Below are 15,857 nucleotides of genomic sequence, written 5' to 3'. Positions count from 1 at the left end.
GAATTTTGTATCTTCTCATTTATTTGAGAAAGTTTTTCTTCAGCATTTTCCAATAAAAATCTTAATGGATTCAAATTGGCTTCTTGATTCTGAACAAAATTTAATACTTGGTATAAACGTGATTGAACTTCTCTTTTCAATTTTGTTTTATAATCTGTCAATCGAGGCTCGCAAATTCTAATTGAAGGAATAAAACCTGTTTGAAGTAAATCGTTTTAATACGATAAAAGTAATTGGGTGCAACTTCTTCTAAAAGATTTTTGACAAAAACATCAATTCTTTGATTTTTAACGCAGCCAAAATCGTGATATTTTATCTTTTTAAATAAAGATTCAGAAACGTTATTCACAACGGTTAATTCATTTGGTCTGGCAGCGGCTATCCACATCATAGCCAACAATTCCTTATACAAAATTCAAAAACTTGGGTGCAATCAGAACTGATTGCACCCAAGTTTTTGAACTTTCTTGAGGAATTAAAGGGTGAGAGATTTATAGTCTATCTATATATCTCCCACCCTCTAATTCCCTCCCTGACAGCGGGAAACTTTGTCTGAATGTTAAACTATTCAGACAAAGTTTCCCACTGTTTGCGAAGGAATTGTTGGCTATGATGTACTGATTCATGATCAGTACATCATAGCCAACAATTCCTTATACAAAGTTCAAAAACTTGGGTGCAATCAGAACTGATTGCACCCAAGTTTTTGAACTTTCTTGAGGGAATGGAAGAGTAAGAGGTATACATTATGAATATATACCTCTTACCCTTCCATTCCCTCTCTGACAGCGGGAAACTTTGTCTGAATGTTAAACTATTTAGACAAAGTTTCCCGCTGTCAGCGAAAGAATTGTTCCATCTGGTGCATAGAGTGTGAATCCATGCACCAAATGGAGCAAGTCCCTCGCGAAATTGCCCAAACTTGCGTCGCATTTCAAAGATTGCGACCCAAATTTTGGCGATTTCTAGTAGAGATGGAGTATTTTGAGTCACTGACCTATATGCAGTGGCTCAAAGGGCTCCATCTCTACTTTGAAGCAAGGAAACTTTCCTCGAAATTTTGATAATTTGAAGAAAGTTTTCAAGCAATTAACAAAGGATTACTCGCTATGAGGTAAAAATTCTAGATTTTCACCTCATAGCGAGAGCTTCCCTTTCATTGCTTGAAAACTTTCCCCAGCTTCAAAATTGGGGAAAGGGCTGTAAAGTCGACTCCGATACCAGCAGGTACCAGAGTATTTAAAAGAGAAGCCCTCGTACGAGTTTCTATGAAGACCTTCTCATTCAAGAAGATCTTAATAGAAAATCGTACGAGGGCATTGGAAACTCGCGTCTGGTACATGTTGGTACCAGAGTGTTTGAGATTTGAAGACTCTGGTACTAACATGTACCAGAATTTATGATGAATTTAAGATGGACCATTATAAAATGGTAGCGGTTTGTTTCAAAAAAATTTAGATGAGATTTGCATAGATATAGATTATATGATTTATACATATGAAAAAATATATATAAAATATAATTTTGAGATAATTATTAAATAATATTTTAAATATTTGAATTTGAGGTATAATTTTATAGTAAAATATATTATAAAGAGTATTTATATAAATATTGTAAAATAATATAAGTAATAAAAATTGAGACCCCTCCCTGTTTTTGATGTTTTGTCACTTTTTCGGTAATTCTTATTGTTTCTATAAAAATTAATTCCCATAAGACCATTCAATTTTTGGAACTAACTCAAGTACAGATAGCTCAATTTATTGACTAGGCCGGTTCTTATGTGTATTCAACTAAACTCAAAGGGGAGAGTAACAAAGTTGCGCAAAAATCTGACACCCCTTTTGTAAACCATAATTTTTGACATTTTATTTTTTAATGGTTTGCTATTCCCTTAAGACTTTCAGGAGCTCCATGTCTCCCTTTCGTAGGATTAGGAGCTATGGAGCTCCTGAAGCCCTATCAGCAGAGGCCCTTTACCATTTGGGCCTCTGCTGATCAGATGATCAGCGAACTCTTTGTTCGCTTTAGGAGCTCCATACCCCCTTTCGTAGGATTGGGAGCTATGGAGCTCCTCTGCCGCAACTTCCAGATGCAACTATCAACAATTCCTTCTAATGATTCAAAAATAATCAGTAGAAAGGATTGTTGATAGTTGCATCTGTTAAAATCCTTTGGGGTATTCCCTCTAAGAGTCCTCGGGTCCTGGCGTATTACACTAGGGCCCCAAGTTTCTCTCGGAAGGAATCTCATATAAGTTTACATTGTCAAAAATAATAATTTGACAGTTTACAAAAATTTACATAGCGCACTTTTGTTACCTACTCAACTCAAAGAAAACAGATAATTAAAAAAATTTGCAATGATTATCAGTTTATAAGTTCAAATAAAGAAACAAAAGCTATTACGCGCTATTTAATGAAGCTTTCAAAGCCAACACATTTAGTTGGAAGGGAGTCTGATATGTGGTGTGAAAGGTTCCTCAATGCCAATGTCTCTTGCAACGAGTGGAAGAGGTTCTAAATTTTGAATTTTTTATATGTTATGTTTTTGATGAAAAATGTATTATTATATAGAGTTGTTTAAAATAAATAGAATGTAAAAAATTTAGGATTGGTAATTGATGGGTGAGAGTACTATTGAATGAAATAATATCTCGCACCATCCAATTCTTCCTATGGCGCCGGAAATTTTTTGATGAAATGCGAATATCGCGAAATCTTTATATAATATTCTACAATGAGGGTACAAATTGCCATTTTAATTGCATTATACAATTATTATATAGAATACCAGAAATAAATGAAATATGCAAATATTTTCATAATAATAATATTGAATCTTTGCCAATTGACACTTTTGGGAAGATTTTTTTAATTTTATCAGTAGCAGCAGCTCAAAAATTATCGCTTCGTATTGTTGGAATTGTTTCAATTGTTTGTATGTTATGTTTAAATAAATGAAATAATAAATGTTTTAATGCGTTTTATTGAAAGGAATTGTTTCAATTGTTTGTTTGTATGAATTGTTATATGTTATTTTAAAATAAATGAAATAATAAATGTTATTTGTTTTAATGAATTTTATTGAAAGGAATTGTTAGAATTGTTTCAATTGTTTGTATGTTATGCTATATGTTTTGTTTGTATATGTTATGTGTTATTATATTAAAAAAAGAAAAATATAATAATAAAATTAAGTTTTAGTCGAATTTGAATTTGAAGTTAGTCATCCAAATTAATGTTGCATAGTGCTTTGAAACCCTTTTCAAGGACTTTCCTTTTTGTTTTGTCTGTCTGTATCTTGACAAAGTTGTCCCATCTTGCACTTTCAGAGTCCTCCAACTTGCTTTCCAATTTCCGAATTTTTCTTTGCAATTCTTCAATTTTGTTTCTGGAACTTGCAAGTTCATCAAGGTTCATTTGAAGTCTTCCATCTTTCACCACATTAACTTGTGTGAGATGGTGAACTTGTTGTTCCAATTCGAATTTTTGTTCTTCGAATTTCTTTCTGTCTTGTTTGTGCTGCTATCTCATATTTCTAATGAGAACTCTTTGTGCAGCAATTCTTTTAGACAAGTCAAGCTCAATGGGAGTGCTGATTCTTCCAGTTCTTCTAGCCAATTGCAAATTCAATCTCGAATTGCTTTGTTCCCCCATTGGAATTGCTTCATCCCCTGAGGAAATTTCACTTGCAACTTGTTCTGGTTCTGGTGCTTGTGGAACAAGGGTCGTGGGAGGAGACAATGGTGCGGCGGATTGCATGTCTTGCATTAAAAAATGACACTTTTTCTCGACCACGACGATAAAACACATCAAAAAAATTTCAAAAAAATGAAATTTTTATTCGAATTCAAATTACTTTGTTAGGTCTTTGAATTCCATTTCAAGGAGAAACAATTCTTCAAGTTGGTCCATTGTTTCATCCATTGTGTTGTCTCTGTGGAGCAACCAGTCAAGGACATTTTCATGAGCTTCTTGAACTTCTCCAATTTGTTGAAGAATTGGTTCCAATTCTTGTTGTAATTTCCTTTCTTTTTCTTCGAGTTGTGTTATTTCATCTTCAAACTTCTTCCTCTCTGTCAAGTCCATTGGTCTCCATAATATTTCTAGAATGCGTCGTGTTCGATTGCGAATATATTCCAATTCTGTGTTAATTGAACTGTAGCGGTTCCTTTCACTTCTTCTTAATGGTATTCCTCTTCCTCTTGAACATTTGGCTGTCGGTCTTCTCTTGGGAAATTGCTTCAATTGGGTTGGAATTTCTTCTTCATCCGATTGTAGAGGAATTACAATGTCTTCTTCTTCTTTTGGAGCTGAAACAACTTGTTCTTCTGAAAGTTTTGTGATAAGGTATTCATTACATCAGGAATACATTACAATTCTAATATAAAGCTTAAAAGCTTGAGATGAACATATTTTGATTTTGAATAAGACATCTTATAGAAAAAAATTGAGATTGAGAAATCAAAATATCACAAATAGATTTGAATCCTCATGTAAAACTTCAAAGCTTGAAATCAGACTCTTTTCCATTATAATTTAGATTTATATCATTAATTCAAACCAATTTTAATTATTATATATTATCACAACTGTAATCGATTAACATATTCTAATTATATTCTTAAATTCTTTGAATTTTTAAATTTCTTATTTTTTCATATTTATACTATTAAATTTTATTCCATCTTTTAGCATCTTATATATTCCAATTAATACTATTTTAATCCCATTTCAACTTTAATTTTAATCCATTGGCTCCCTATTTCTTTAAGCTTTTTTATTCAATACTTTATACTTTCAATTTTTCAACACTCTTTCAAACATTGGCTTTCTAATATTCCATTTATTATTACCTTTTAAATTATTTTATAAAATTTTAAATTCTATACTTCTCAATTTATATTTCATTCAAATATTCCTTATCATTTTTTTCATTAATTTCTTTAGATTATTTATCACATTTACCATAACTGTACTGCTTAACATCTTCCACATATATATTATTTTTAATTACCCAACTTACTCAAATTCATAATATAATTATATTATATTCTCCTTTTATCATTTTGTAAATTATGATATTTGAGTTTTTGTAAATTTGCGGAAGAATTCTTATGATCCAACTGTCTGAATCTTCGGATTTATTAGAATTTTCGGATTTTTCTTCATTTTCCGAAAGATTGTTTTGCGTTTCTTGAGTTTCTTCAATTTCTTCTGGTAATTCTATTAGTTCTTCATGCACCAAGCTTGTGAGATCGTCTGGCTTGTTCATTTGAACTGGATTCTCCTTTGAATCTACATTTTCGGAATCTGAAGTTAACTTTTGAACTACTTGTACTTTTTGTGAAGATTTTGAGGCTTCCCTAATATGAGGTGATAAAGAATTTTCTGTAATTCTCGAAAAATGTTTCTTTGAACTTGCTTGTGTCAACTGCTGAAATATTGTTTTCCACTTCACTTTACATGTTATTTAAATATTAAATTTATTAATGTTGCAAGGTAAGATGTGTCAACGATTATTTGGCTCTCAATTTTTATCGTCTAGGAAGTAAAAAGTGTCGCTTTATTTTAAAGATATTTCTTTATGTATGTATATACTATATATGAAATAATAATTTTGAGAGCGCATTTGAGAAAGACATAGAATAAATTGTGAAATTTGAGATATAGATTTGCAATATATAGATATGACAAATCCTAAAATTTTAGGAAAAAATGACTTTTCTATACACTTTTGAGAGTGTTAAACAAAAAATTTCTCACAAATATTTATATGTTAGATGAATTTTTAATTATGTTAAAATTGCGCCAAAAGTCACTTTTCGTTATTCATATTTTCGGAATGAGATATCTTAATGAAATAAACTTTGCTTGCATAAGATAACAAATCTGATTTGAACCAAGAAGATAACTTCTTGATAAACAATCTTTAAATGACATGCACTATTAATAATGTCATTTGGCGCCAAATTTTTTAGATTAAAATTGTAATATTATAAATATGTTTGATATTATATACTTATTGAAATAGTAAAACAAAATCAAAATTATTAGTTTTTAAATTATATTTTCAAGTAATCATTGAAATAAATCATACTTTGTGAATTGGAAAGTGGGAGGTATTATTATATAAAACGCTTTTGAAGTATCTGGTTTATCCCGGTTGATGTTAATAAGCCGCTAAACTCAGGTTTCATTGTGCTATCCAAGGTTTCCACAAGATTAGTATGTCGATGTGGTTATCTTCATGAAAATGTCCATTATTTGGCAAACACGGTACTGCAAAATACTGAGTGATCGTCTTGTTCTACTCTGTCGGAAACCGAACGTTGCTTTAATAAGATCTTGGACGTTTAACCACTGAGGAAGAACAGTGTTGAAGAACAACTGAAGAAGAAATAATGTTTGAGGTGATGAAGCAGGTGCAGAACGAAATGTTAATGAAGCTACCTAATGAAGAAAAGACGAAGCTACTGCATAACCAAAAAATTTCGGAAAAAATGGAATGTCAAATTTTATTTTCGGGAAAAATTGGAATCATTTCACCAAAAAAATGTAACAGGCAATAACAAGTATTAATATTATAATTCAAAACAAAATGCATTTTTGAGATTGAAGTGTATTTGAATTGATAATTGTTATCCACGAGTACACTTGATGATAATTATTAAGATGCTAATGTTTATGATATTATTAAGGCGCTGATCGCCTCTTTCCATAGCAGAAGTGATATTAACGTATATTAACGTACATATTAAAAACTTTTTTCTTTTTCATACCTTCGATTTAAAGTGGGAATTGGAGGGCGAGAGGCATATATACCTTTCAAAAATTTGTCAAACTGTTGTGCGAAAGCGATCAAATTTAATTATTATTTTGAATTTTTTATAAATTAATTAATAATATTTTATAAAATATAGTGTATATTTTAAGCATAATATTAAAAAGACTTTCCAAATTTGCAGCAAAAAATAAGAGTGAGCGTCATTTTTTGTCACTTTTCTAGTGACCCTTTTTTGTACGTAACAAATTTAAAAATATATGTTTTTGTATTCTTTTTAGAAAAAAATTGATTGATTTGTAAATAGCTTACATTTTGACAGAACTTAATATTGAACATATTAATGAGTCTTTGCTTATCTAGTTGATCACGATTACCATTAACTCGATGTTATAAGAATTGAACAACTGTAGACAAATTTTAGATGTAATTGAATAAGAGTTCAGATCCCTATTCAACTTGAATAGATTTTCAACGTCATTTATATAAGTATTTTTTCATAATAAATTTCCTAAAACTATATGATTCATTTGGCTCTGGAGTTAACAGAGTTTTATATACCCTATAATTTTATGAATATGGCACTTTTCGTCGATTTTCAAAGAATTAAATCGCTTCTATCTCAATAACTAATAAACATATAAGATTTTTGAAAGTATATATAGTGTACTACATCTCAAGATATTATTAATATGTATTAGAAAGAATAATATATTGGATTTTGATATCACAAAATGACTTTTCAATTTATTGTAGTTCCTCACAGAGTTGAGATTCTACAAAATTCTTTGCAGATAATTTATGAAGGGATGATAGACTAACGAACTATAGATACATGAATTGAAAATAAAAGAATCGATTAAATATGAACCTTCATAAACCGTTTAAGAAACTTAAAAACTATTCTTTATTGTTTATTTTGACGAAGTTTAATATGATTGTGGTTTTATTGGACAATAATCGAGTAACGGAAAAATATAACATTTATCTATAAAGTGAAAATTTAGAGGCATATTTCGTAAGATATTTCCTCTCTGATTACAAGAACTATTGTGAGCTATCAATCTAATGAAAGAGAGCAGATTTGACCGTAATGAAAATGCAATACTTCGAAAATCAATGCAAAAAAGATTAATTTGTTAGAAACAATCGACTATGACACTGAATTCTAAGAGCAAACGTTTACATTAGGATATTTTGATCATTTCCAAATATTGCAAAATTGCATTTAAACAAGTTAAGGAGAATACTATATTAACCGTGTTGTAAGGAAATATAACAATTTTAAAGATTTTGCGACAGAATTTGAAAAAATATGAAAATCAGATATATAAAAATAGAATAAAATAACATTATGATGGAATATAAGTAGATGAGCTATTAATGCTGCTATGATTTAAAATTGAGTAGTAATGAAATAGAATTTCGATTAAAAAATTTAATGTAATCGTATGAAAGCTTTGATCCAAATAATTAATATTCGCAAATATTTTAACCTACTAATAAAATTCTGATTATATTAAGATATTGTAAAAATGAGATTCCAAATTGAATGGTGATGGAGATGAAAATTTTTAAAAATATAAATAAGAGGATAAATTGATTGAGATATTAACTAGTAAATATTTGAAAAAGTAAATTATTTGAAATCCTTTAAAAATGTTACGGATAAAAGCTATATAAATAAAATGACTGGTGTGGTTGGTTAGCTTAATGTGTAATATCAAAAAGAATTAATGGGTGTTGTGAAGTGAGCAACTTTGAGAAGAATCATTTGTGATTCTTGTCAAAGTTGAATCAAAGACAACAATTGATAGACAATTGTTGTCTTTGTGTACAACATTCACTTGAATTATAAACAATAACAAGTGTTTGTTGTTCACTGAGCAACTTTGAGAAGAATCATTTGTGATTCTTGTCAAAGTTGAATCAAATTTTTATTTATTTCATGTATTTCTTTTTTAATATCGATATTCCTATTATTATTCTACCGTTTATTAATAAAAATATTTCTTGCAAAACCTTAAAAATAAAATTTTGGATTCTTCCTTCTCATATACTGTACCCTTAGTTCTTTATTTTTAAAAATCTTATTTGGCGGTTACTCTTAATTTTCTCAATTTTCTGAGCAATGAATTTACTTTTTTATATCAAATTTTAATGAATATCAAATCTTATAAACAAGATGTTGAAAATATTGATATTGGTGATTGTGTCTCCAAGATACCATTTCCTGTTGACAAAATAGATGCATTTGACGAAAATATCCTTGTTTTTACCCGGATTGTTATTTATTACGACTTTAAAATTTTAGCATTAGAATCCGATGATACATATCTATGTTATTTTCAATGGCAAAACAAATCAACACATAATAAACAAAAGAAAATAGGTACATTATTGTATTCTTTAATGAATAACGAAATTTCACTAGTAGACTTTATAATGCAAGATCAACAGTTCTCTCTTAACCGTTACATATGGTGGTGTCTAGACCAAAGCGTTCCAGAATTCTTCAATCAGATACTTTTCATTGTTTTTACGCATTTCGATCAAGATTTTATCTTTTATAGCGGTCTTTTTTCAAATATTATTGATAATTATAATGATTACAATTCTAGCAAGAAAAATTTTTTCGTTCAGATAATTTGCTATTGTATCTTAAATTTCGAATTTTCACAGAACGATCAACAAATAATGTACCACTTTTTATTGGAGGAAGGACTACTTGAATCATTTAATAATAACAGTCTAAGATTTAAAATTGATTTATTGTTGGCTCTTGAAAAATGCTATTGCATATTCGGAAAGTATGATTTTATGCATGACAAAATTGAATTAATAGATTTATCATATGAGAGCCAATTATTCGAAGAAAATTGCCCAAATTTCTTAGAATACTTGATTGAATTAACAGATGAGGATGGTTCATAGAAGTTTATATGAGGATTTACTTTGAATAAATATAATTTTAATGAATTAAAAATTAATTTTATATATTTGGCTATTGTTATTATTTTTAGAGTATATGAGTTGGGGCAAAGTGAAACAAATTTTTGACATAAAAGAAAGTCTTTGAAGAGAGTTAAAGAGAAATTTTTAAAAGATTAAAAAAATAGCATATATAAAATTTAAGGATTTGATATGGTAAGGAGATATTATTTGTGACTGTCTCACAGAATGAGACGTTTCTCTACAATCTTCTTATTCCACATTAATTTTCTTCTCAAATCAAGTTTTTATAGTATACTAATTTTTATTATGAATATACTATAGAGGCATTACATACAAACACACCTATTCATCACAAAAATTCACCTAATCTTCCAATCTGTATGTTTTATCAATTGTTATCATTTCATATAATAACAATTTATATGTTTGACTAATCTAATTTCATATTTTCCTATTAAATACTAATTTACACAAAAATGGTTTTATCAAATCTTTATGAATTATTAAATTCCAGATTATATTGCTTACTTTGCAAGCTAACTATAATATAGTGTGATAGCCTTATTGAACTTTGATCAAATACTCCTTCGTCCGTTAAAAATTAAGATGCGTTTAAAAAATCGGAAAAAAATTCTTTTGTTTTATTTTTAATTTTTCAACCGATAAAACTTTTTAGAAAAACTCCAAATTCCAAGAAATGCTTAGATTCAATATGAAGAACATATTCATACAGTCATTTCGTTTCAAATTTCAATTTTCAAATCGAACAAAGCTGCAAATTTGAATACTTTACAAAATTTTGAAACGTCTTTTCCCGAATGAATATTGAGTTTCAAGCCGGACAAGCTATAGCAAAACTGATCCTTATGACCCACTCTATCATTTTGGTTTTTTTTGCAAAACGTGGGTAAACACCCATCTCATAACACATTTTTTGCAAAATTTGGTAAAATCCGTGTAAATGCTCAGATACATGTGGCCAATAATATTTGAATACTGACAGGTCCGGATATTAGGTTTAAATAGCTGATTTAATTCGAAATATGAAAAAAGATGAAATCTCAATGTAATATAGTAAATTAAGAATCAGTATGAATGGTTATATGATTTTGATAAAAGAAAACTGAATGAAATAGAAAAAAATTTGAATCTCAGAATTTGAAAGTAATGAAAGAAGAAAAAGTGGATTTAGGGGTTTTATGATAAGGTATTGTCGGGTATTAGAAGTAAATATGTTGAAGAGAGATATTCAGTTAATATGAGACAAAATTAAAACACGAAAAGTGCATAATGCACTCTTGTCGGTCGAAGTTCCGCAATCGTATTCTAATTGCGGAAGATTGTCTCATTCTGGAAGACATTGTCTATGCAAGTCTCCCAGAATGACACATTCATACACAATCTTCTTCTGATTGTGTATCTTTTGTCAACAAAGTGCAACAGTGCACTGTTATTGTGTGCTATGTGTCATTGTGGGAGACATTGTCTATGCAAGTCTCCCAGAATGACACATTCATACACAATCTTCTTCTGATTGTGTATCTTTTGTCAACAAAGTGCAACAGTGCACTGTTATTGTGTGCTATGCGTCATTGTGGGAGACATTGTCTATGCAAGTCTCCCAGAATGACACATTCATACACAATCTTCTTCTGATTGTGTATCTTTTGTCAACAAAGTGCAACAGTGCACTGTTATTGTGTGCTATGCGTCATTGTGGGAGACATTGTCTATGCAAGTCTCCCAGAATGACACATTCATACACAATCTTCAATTCTTGTTTTAATTTTGTCTCATATTAACTGAATATCTCTCTTCAACATATTTACTTCTAATACCCGACAATACCTTATCATAAAACCTCCTTTAAATCCACTTTTTCTTCTTTCATTACTTTTAAATTCTAAGATTCAAATTTTTTCTATTTCATTCAGTTTTCTTTTATCAAAATCATATAACCATTCATACTGATTCTTAATTTACTATATTACATTGAGATTTCATCTTTTTTCATATTTCGAATTAAATCAGCTATTTAAACCTAATATCCGGACCTGTCAGTATTCAAATATTATTGGCCACATGTATCTGAGCATTTACACGGATTTTACCAAATTTTGCAAAAAATGTGTTATGAGATGGGTGTTTACCCACGTTTTGCAAAAAAAAAACCAAAATGATAGAGTGGGTAATAAGGATCAGTTTTGCTATAGCTTGTCCGGCTTGAAACTCAATATTCATTCGGGAAAAGACGTTTCAAAATTTTGTAAAGTATTCAAATTTGCAGCTTTGTTCGATTTGAAAATTGAAATTTGAAACGAAATGACTGTATGAATATGTTCTTCATATTGAATCTAAGCATTTCTTGGAATTTGGAGTTTTTCTAAAAAGTTTTATCGGTTGAAAAATTAAAAATAAAACAAAAGAATTTTTTCCGATTTTTTAAACGCATCTTAATTTTTAACGGACGAAGGAGTATTTGATCAAAGTTCAATAAGGCTATTACACTATATTATAGTTAGCTTGCAAAGTAAGCAATATAATCTGGAATTTAAGAATGATATAAAAATTTGATAATATAATTTTTGTGTAAATTAGTATTTAATAGGAAAATATGAAATTAGATTAGTCAAACATATAAATTGTTATTATATGAAATGATAACAATTGATAAAACATACAGATTGGAAGATTAGGTGAATTTTTGTGATGAATAGGTGTGTTTGTATGTAATGCCTCTATAGTATATTCATAATAAAAATTAGTATACTATAAAAACTTGATTTGAGAAGAAAATTAATGTGGAATAAGAAGATTGTAGAGAAACGTCTCATTCTGTGAGACAGTCACAAATAATATCTCCTTACCATATCAAATCCTTAAATTTTATATATGCTATTTTTTTAATCTTTTAAAAATTTCTCTTTAACTCTCTTCAAAGACTTTCTTTTATGTCAAAAATTTGTTTCACTTTGCCCCAACTCATATACTCTAAAAATAATAACAATAGCCAAATATATAAAATTAATTTTTAATTCATTAAAATTATATTTATTCAAAGTAAATCCTCATATAAACTTCTATGAACCATCCTCATCTGTTAATTCAATCAAGTATTCTAAGAAATTTGGGCAATTTTCTTCGAATAATTGGCTCTCATATGATAAATCTATTAATTCAATTTTGTCATGCATAAAATCATACTTTCCGAATATGCAATAGCATTTTTCAAGAGCCAACAATAAATCAATTTTAAATCTTAGACTGTTATTATTAAATGATTCAAGTAGTCCTTCCTCCAATAAAAAGTGGTACATTATTTGTTGATCGTTCTGTGAAAATTCGAAATTTAAGATACAATAGCAAATTATCTGAACGAAAAAATTTTTCTTGCTAGAATTGTAATCATTATAATTATCAATAATATTTGAAAAAAGACCGCTATAAAAGATAAAATCTTGATCGAAATGCGTAAAAACAATGAAAAGTATCTGATTGAAGAATTCTGGAACGCTTTGGTCTAGACACCACCATATGTAACGGTTAAGAGAGAACTGTTGATCTTGCATTATAAAGTCTACTAGTGAAATTTCGTTATTCATTAAAGAATACAATAATGTACCTATTTTCTTTTGTTTATTATGTGTTGATTTGTTTTGCCATTGAAAATAACATAGATATGTATCATCGGATTCTAATGCTAAAATTTTAAAGTCGTAATAAATAACAATCCGGGTAAAAACAAGGATATTTTTGTCAAATGCATCTATTTTGTCAACAGGAAATGGTATCTTGGAGACACAATCACCAATATCAATATTTTCAACATCTTGTTTATAAGATTTGATATTCATTAAAATTTGATATAAAAAAGTAAATTCATTGCTCAGAAAATTGAGAAAATTAAGAGTAACCGCCAAATAAGATTTTTAAAAATAAAGAACTAAGGGTACAGTATATGAGAAGGAAGAAAAAAAAAAGGTAGTGGGGCATCCAGGGGCTGCGCCCCTTCTAGCCCTGAAGATGTTTAGTATAAATGAAGTTTTTATTCGGAAAATTGTTAGTCTTCTGGTGTGAATTCGGAGGACTCTTCTTCTTCCTCCATTGCTTCTTCTGAAATTTCTTCTTCTTCCTCCATTGCTTCTTCTGAAATTTCTTCTTCATCATCATTTGTTATAGGGTCTCCAACATATCCGGCAATGAAGATACGGATGTGTTGGTTGAATGGTGTATGGAGAGAGAACTTGGAGTTTCCAACAAATTGGAATTCGCAGTCCAATTTGAGCTGTGCTGAGGAGGAGGTAAACTCGGCTATTTTAAGCGGCTCAAGTCCTTGACGAACATTATATAGAGAAACACTTTGACCGAATGTAACCCTTTCAGGCTCAACCATAGCAATAGTTGAAATTACGTGAAGAAAGTCTTCATAGAATTGTTTTGGTTGTATTGTGAATGTCTTAGCAAGCTTTCCTTGAGGAACATCTACATAGAACTTGAAATGTTGTTCCTTTCCGTGTTCTTGAAGTTCTTCAATCCAATTATATGTAAACGGATAAGGATGAAACAGTTTCAGACGTGCGTATAGACTTCTTTGCTGTCTGGGACCGAATGTTTGAATAAACTCGTCACAGAACTGTAAACCAATGATATTTGCTGTATAAGGAAGCAATTTGAAGAAGAATTCTGAAAGGTTTGTTGGATTTTGAACATTATCTTCAAATTTTTTGACGGCTTCAATAATATCATTGTAGAAATCTGAATAGTTATTTGTGTCTTGAATGCTTAAGTTTTGCGGGTAATTCTTCATGAATTGTTCGAGTCTCTTGACTGCGTCCTTACGAATATCGCTTTCTTTTATTTCTGGTTCTACCAAATATTCTTCTTCTTCTTCATGAGTAAGTACAATTGGAATTGTACCAGAATTGGAAGTTTGTCTTTGTGTTTGCTGTGTAGTTTGAGAGGTTGAGACATGTGAAACTTGTTCTGGTGCGTTTGAAGGTTGGTTTGAATTCGAATTTGAGTCTGATTGACCCTGAATTGTATGAGGAAGTTGCTTTGGTATTATAGGAGGTTGTAAGGGTTTTGAGAATGGTGAGACATAAGTTGTAGGAACTTTAACTGCAGAGGTAGTCGACGAATTGTTTGCGACACTTTTTCTTCCTTCCATTATGAAAAATAAACTGTTTTTTTCGGACTACTCATAGAAAAGTTTAAAATAAACCGTTTTTACCAACGGAGACCCCCTCTATTTTTTTATTTTATTTAATAGTTACCGTTGGAAAACCGTTCCATCTCAAATATTGAATGAACTATAAACGTTTTTTGTTTTCCTATATATATTTTTTTGTCCAACGGTAAAACTTTTTACACAACGGTTTTTGAGAGTCGTCGCCGTTGACTTTTTTGTAGAGCACTCAAAATAGTATAACTTTGTCCGGACAAGTAAGGGTCTATCCTCGCTACAGGAAAAGTTACAGGCGTTCCAAGGAAGTATACTTTGAGAAGCCTTTTCCCCCTTATAGAATGAGATAGAACGGTTATTTTACAAAACTGACAACACTTTGACCGAGTAGTTTTTTGTGCTGAACAAAAAGTGTCATATAAACATCTGTCAAAAACCGCTTTTTAACTTCACTTAAAATGCCACGTAAGCTACGTAAGAATATACGTAAGAGGAAGAGAGCATTGAAACATCCAATAGTAAAACTAACACCACAACAACAGTTGCAACAACAAATGATGAATGACCCCACTATGTTGCAACAAATGTCAAGCAACCCTATGCTTTTAAACCGAGTTATTGGTGCACAGAGTGGAGGTTTAAGAGCGGCACTTTTAGCGAAAATGGCAGGCTATGGTGGAGCTGCAGACGGAACAGCTTATAACCCTCAAAGTCAAATGAATTTGAGTTCACTCAAAAATCAAATAACAGATGTCAAAAAGTCAAACATAGACATACAGAAACAAATAAGTGAAAACGAAAAGAAACTAGAATATGACAGACACACAAAGAAACTCAATGAGTTAAACGTAGAGAAAAAGAAGAAAGAAGAACAACTGAAAGAACTAAGTACAGAGGAATATGCGAAAAAAGTGTCAGAAAAAGCAGCAGA

General features: G+C 30.0%; 3 protein-coding genes across 3 annotated transcripts, besides 8 other annotated features; 1 reads left to right on the top strand and 2 right to left on the bottom strand.

Moving 5' to 3' along the window:
• Nucleotides 1–1,698: part of a mobile genetic element that runs on past the window's edge.
• Nucleotides 1,671–1,698: a terminal%2Cinverted (terminal inverted repeat of MuDR-2_TvMULE3 transposon ID:TVAGG3_0118330).
• Nucleotides 1,699–1,907: 209 nt separating this feature from the next.
• Nucleotides 1,908–2,042: a mobile genetic element.
• A 1,488-nt stretch (nt 2,043–3,530) lies between these two features.
• Nucleotides 3,531–3,776, bottom strand: TVAGG3_0118310 (uncharacterized protein; the record flags this gene model as incomplete). The annotated part of the gene is made up of 1 exon (XM_001302183.1): nt 3,531–3,776. The coding sequence occupies one exon, from the start codon at nt 3,774–3,776 to the stop codon at nt 3,531–3,533; it is 246 nt and encodes an 81-aa protein (XP_001302184.1).
• An 84-nt stretch (nt 3,777–3,860) lies between these two features.
• Nucleotides 3,861–4,094, bottom strand: TVAGG3_0118300 (uncharacterized protein; the record flags this gene model as incomplete). The annotated part of the gene is made up of 1 exon (XM_001302182.1): nt 3,861–4,094. One exon carries the CDS (start codon nt 4,092–4,094, stop codon nt 3,861–3,863), a length of 234 nt encoding a protein of 77 aa, XP_001302183.1.
• A 272-nt stretch (nt 4,095–4,366) lies between these two features.
• Nucleotides 4,367–4,458: a mobile genetic element.
• Nucleotides 4,405–4,458: a terminal%2Cinverted (terminal inverted repeat of rnd_5_family_231/Phantom2 transposon ID:TVAGG3_0118290).
• Nucleotides 4,459–7,091: 2,633 nt separating this feature from the next.
• Nucleotides 7,092–7,127: a mobile genetic element.
• Nucleotides 7,092–7,127: a terminal%2Cinverted (terminal inverted repeat of ISTv3 transposon ID:TVAGG3_0118280).
• A 6,587-nt stretch (nt 7,128–13,714) lies between these two features.
• Nucleotides 13,715–15,857: part of a mobile genetic element that runs on past the window's edge.
• Nucleotides 15,385–15,814, top strand: TVAGG3_0118270 (protein of unknown function, DUF4106 family; the record flags this gene model as incomplete). The annotated part of the gene is made up of 1 exon (XM_051223434.1): nt 15,385–15,814. A coding segment is annotated over one exon (430 nt), but the record flags the coding sequence as incomplete, so codon positions are not given.

This window comes from Trichomonas vaginalis, chromosome IV (genome assembly GCF_026262505.1).
Source record: "Trichomonas vaginalis G3 chromosome IV, whole genome shotgun sequence".
In the NCBI taxonomy this organism is placed as follows: domain Eukaryota; phylum Parabasalia; order Trichomonadida; family Trichomonadidae; genus Trichomonas; species Trichomonas vaginalis.
This window is presented reverse-complemented; position numbering and strand designations above follow the sequence as displayed.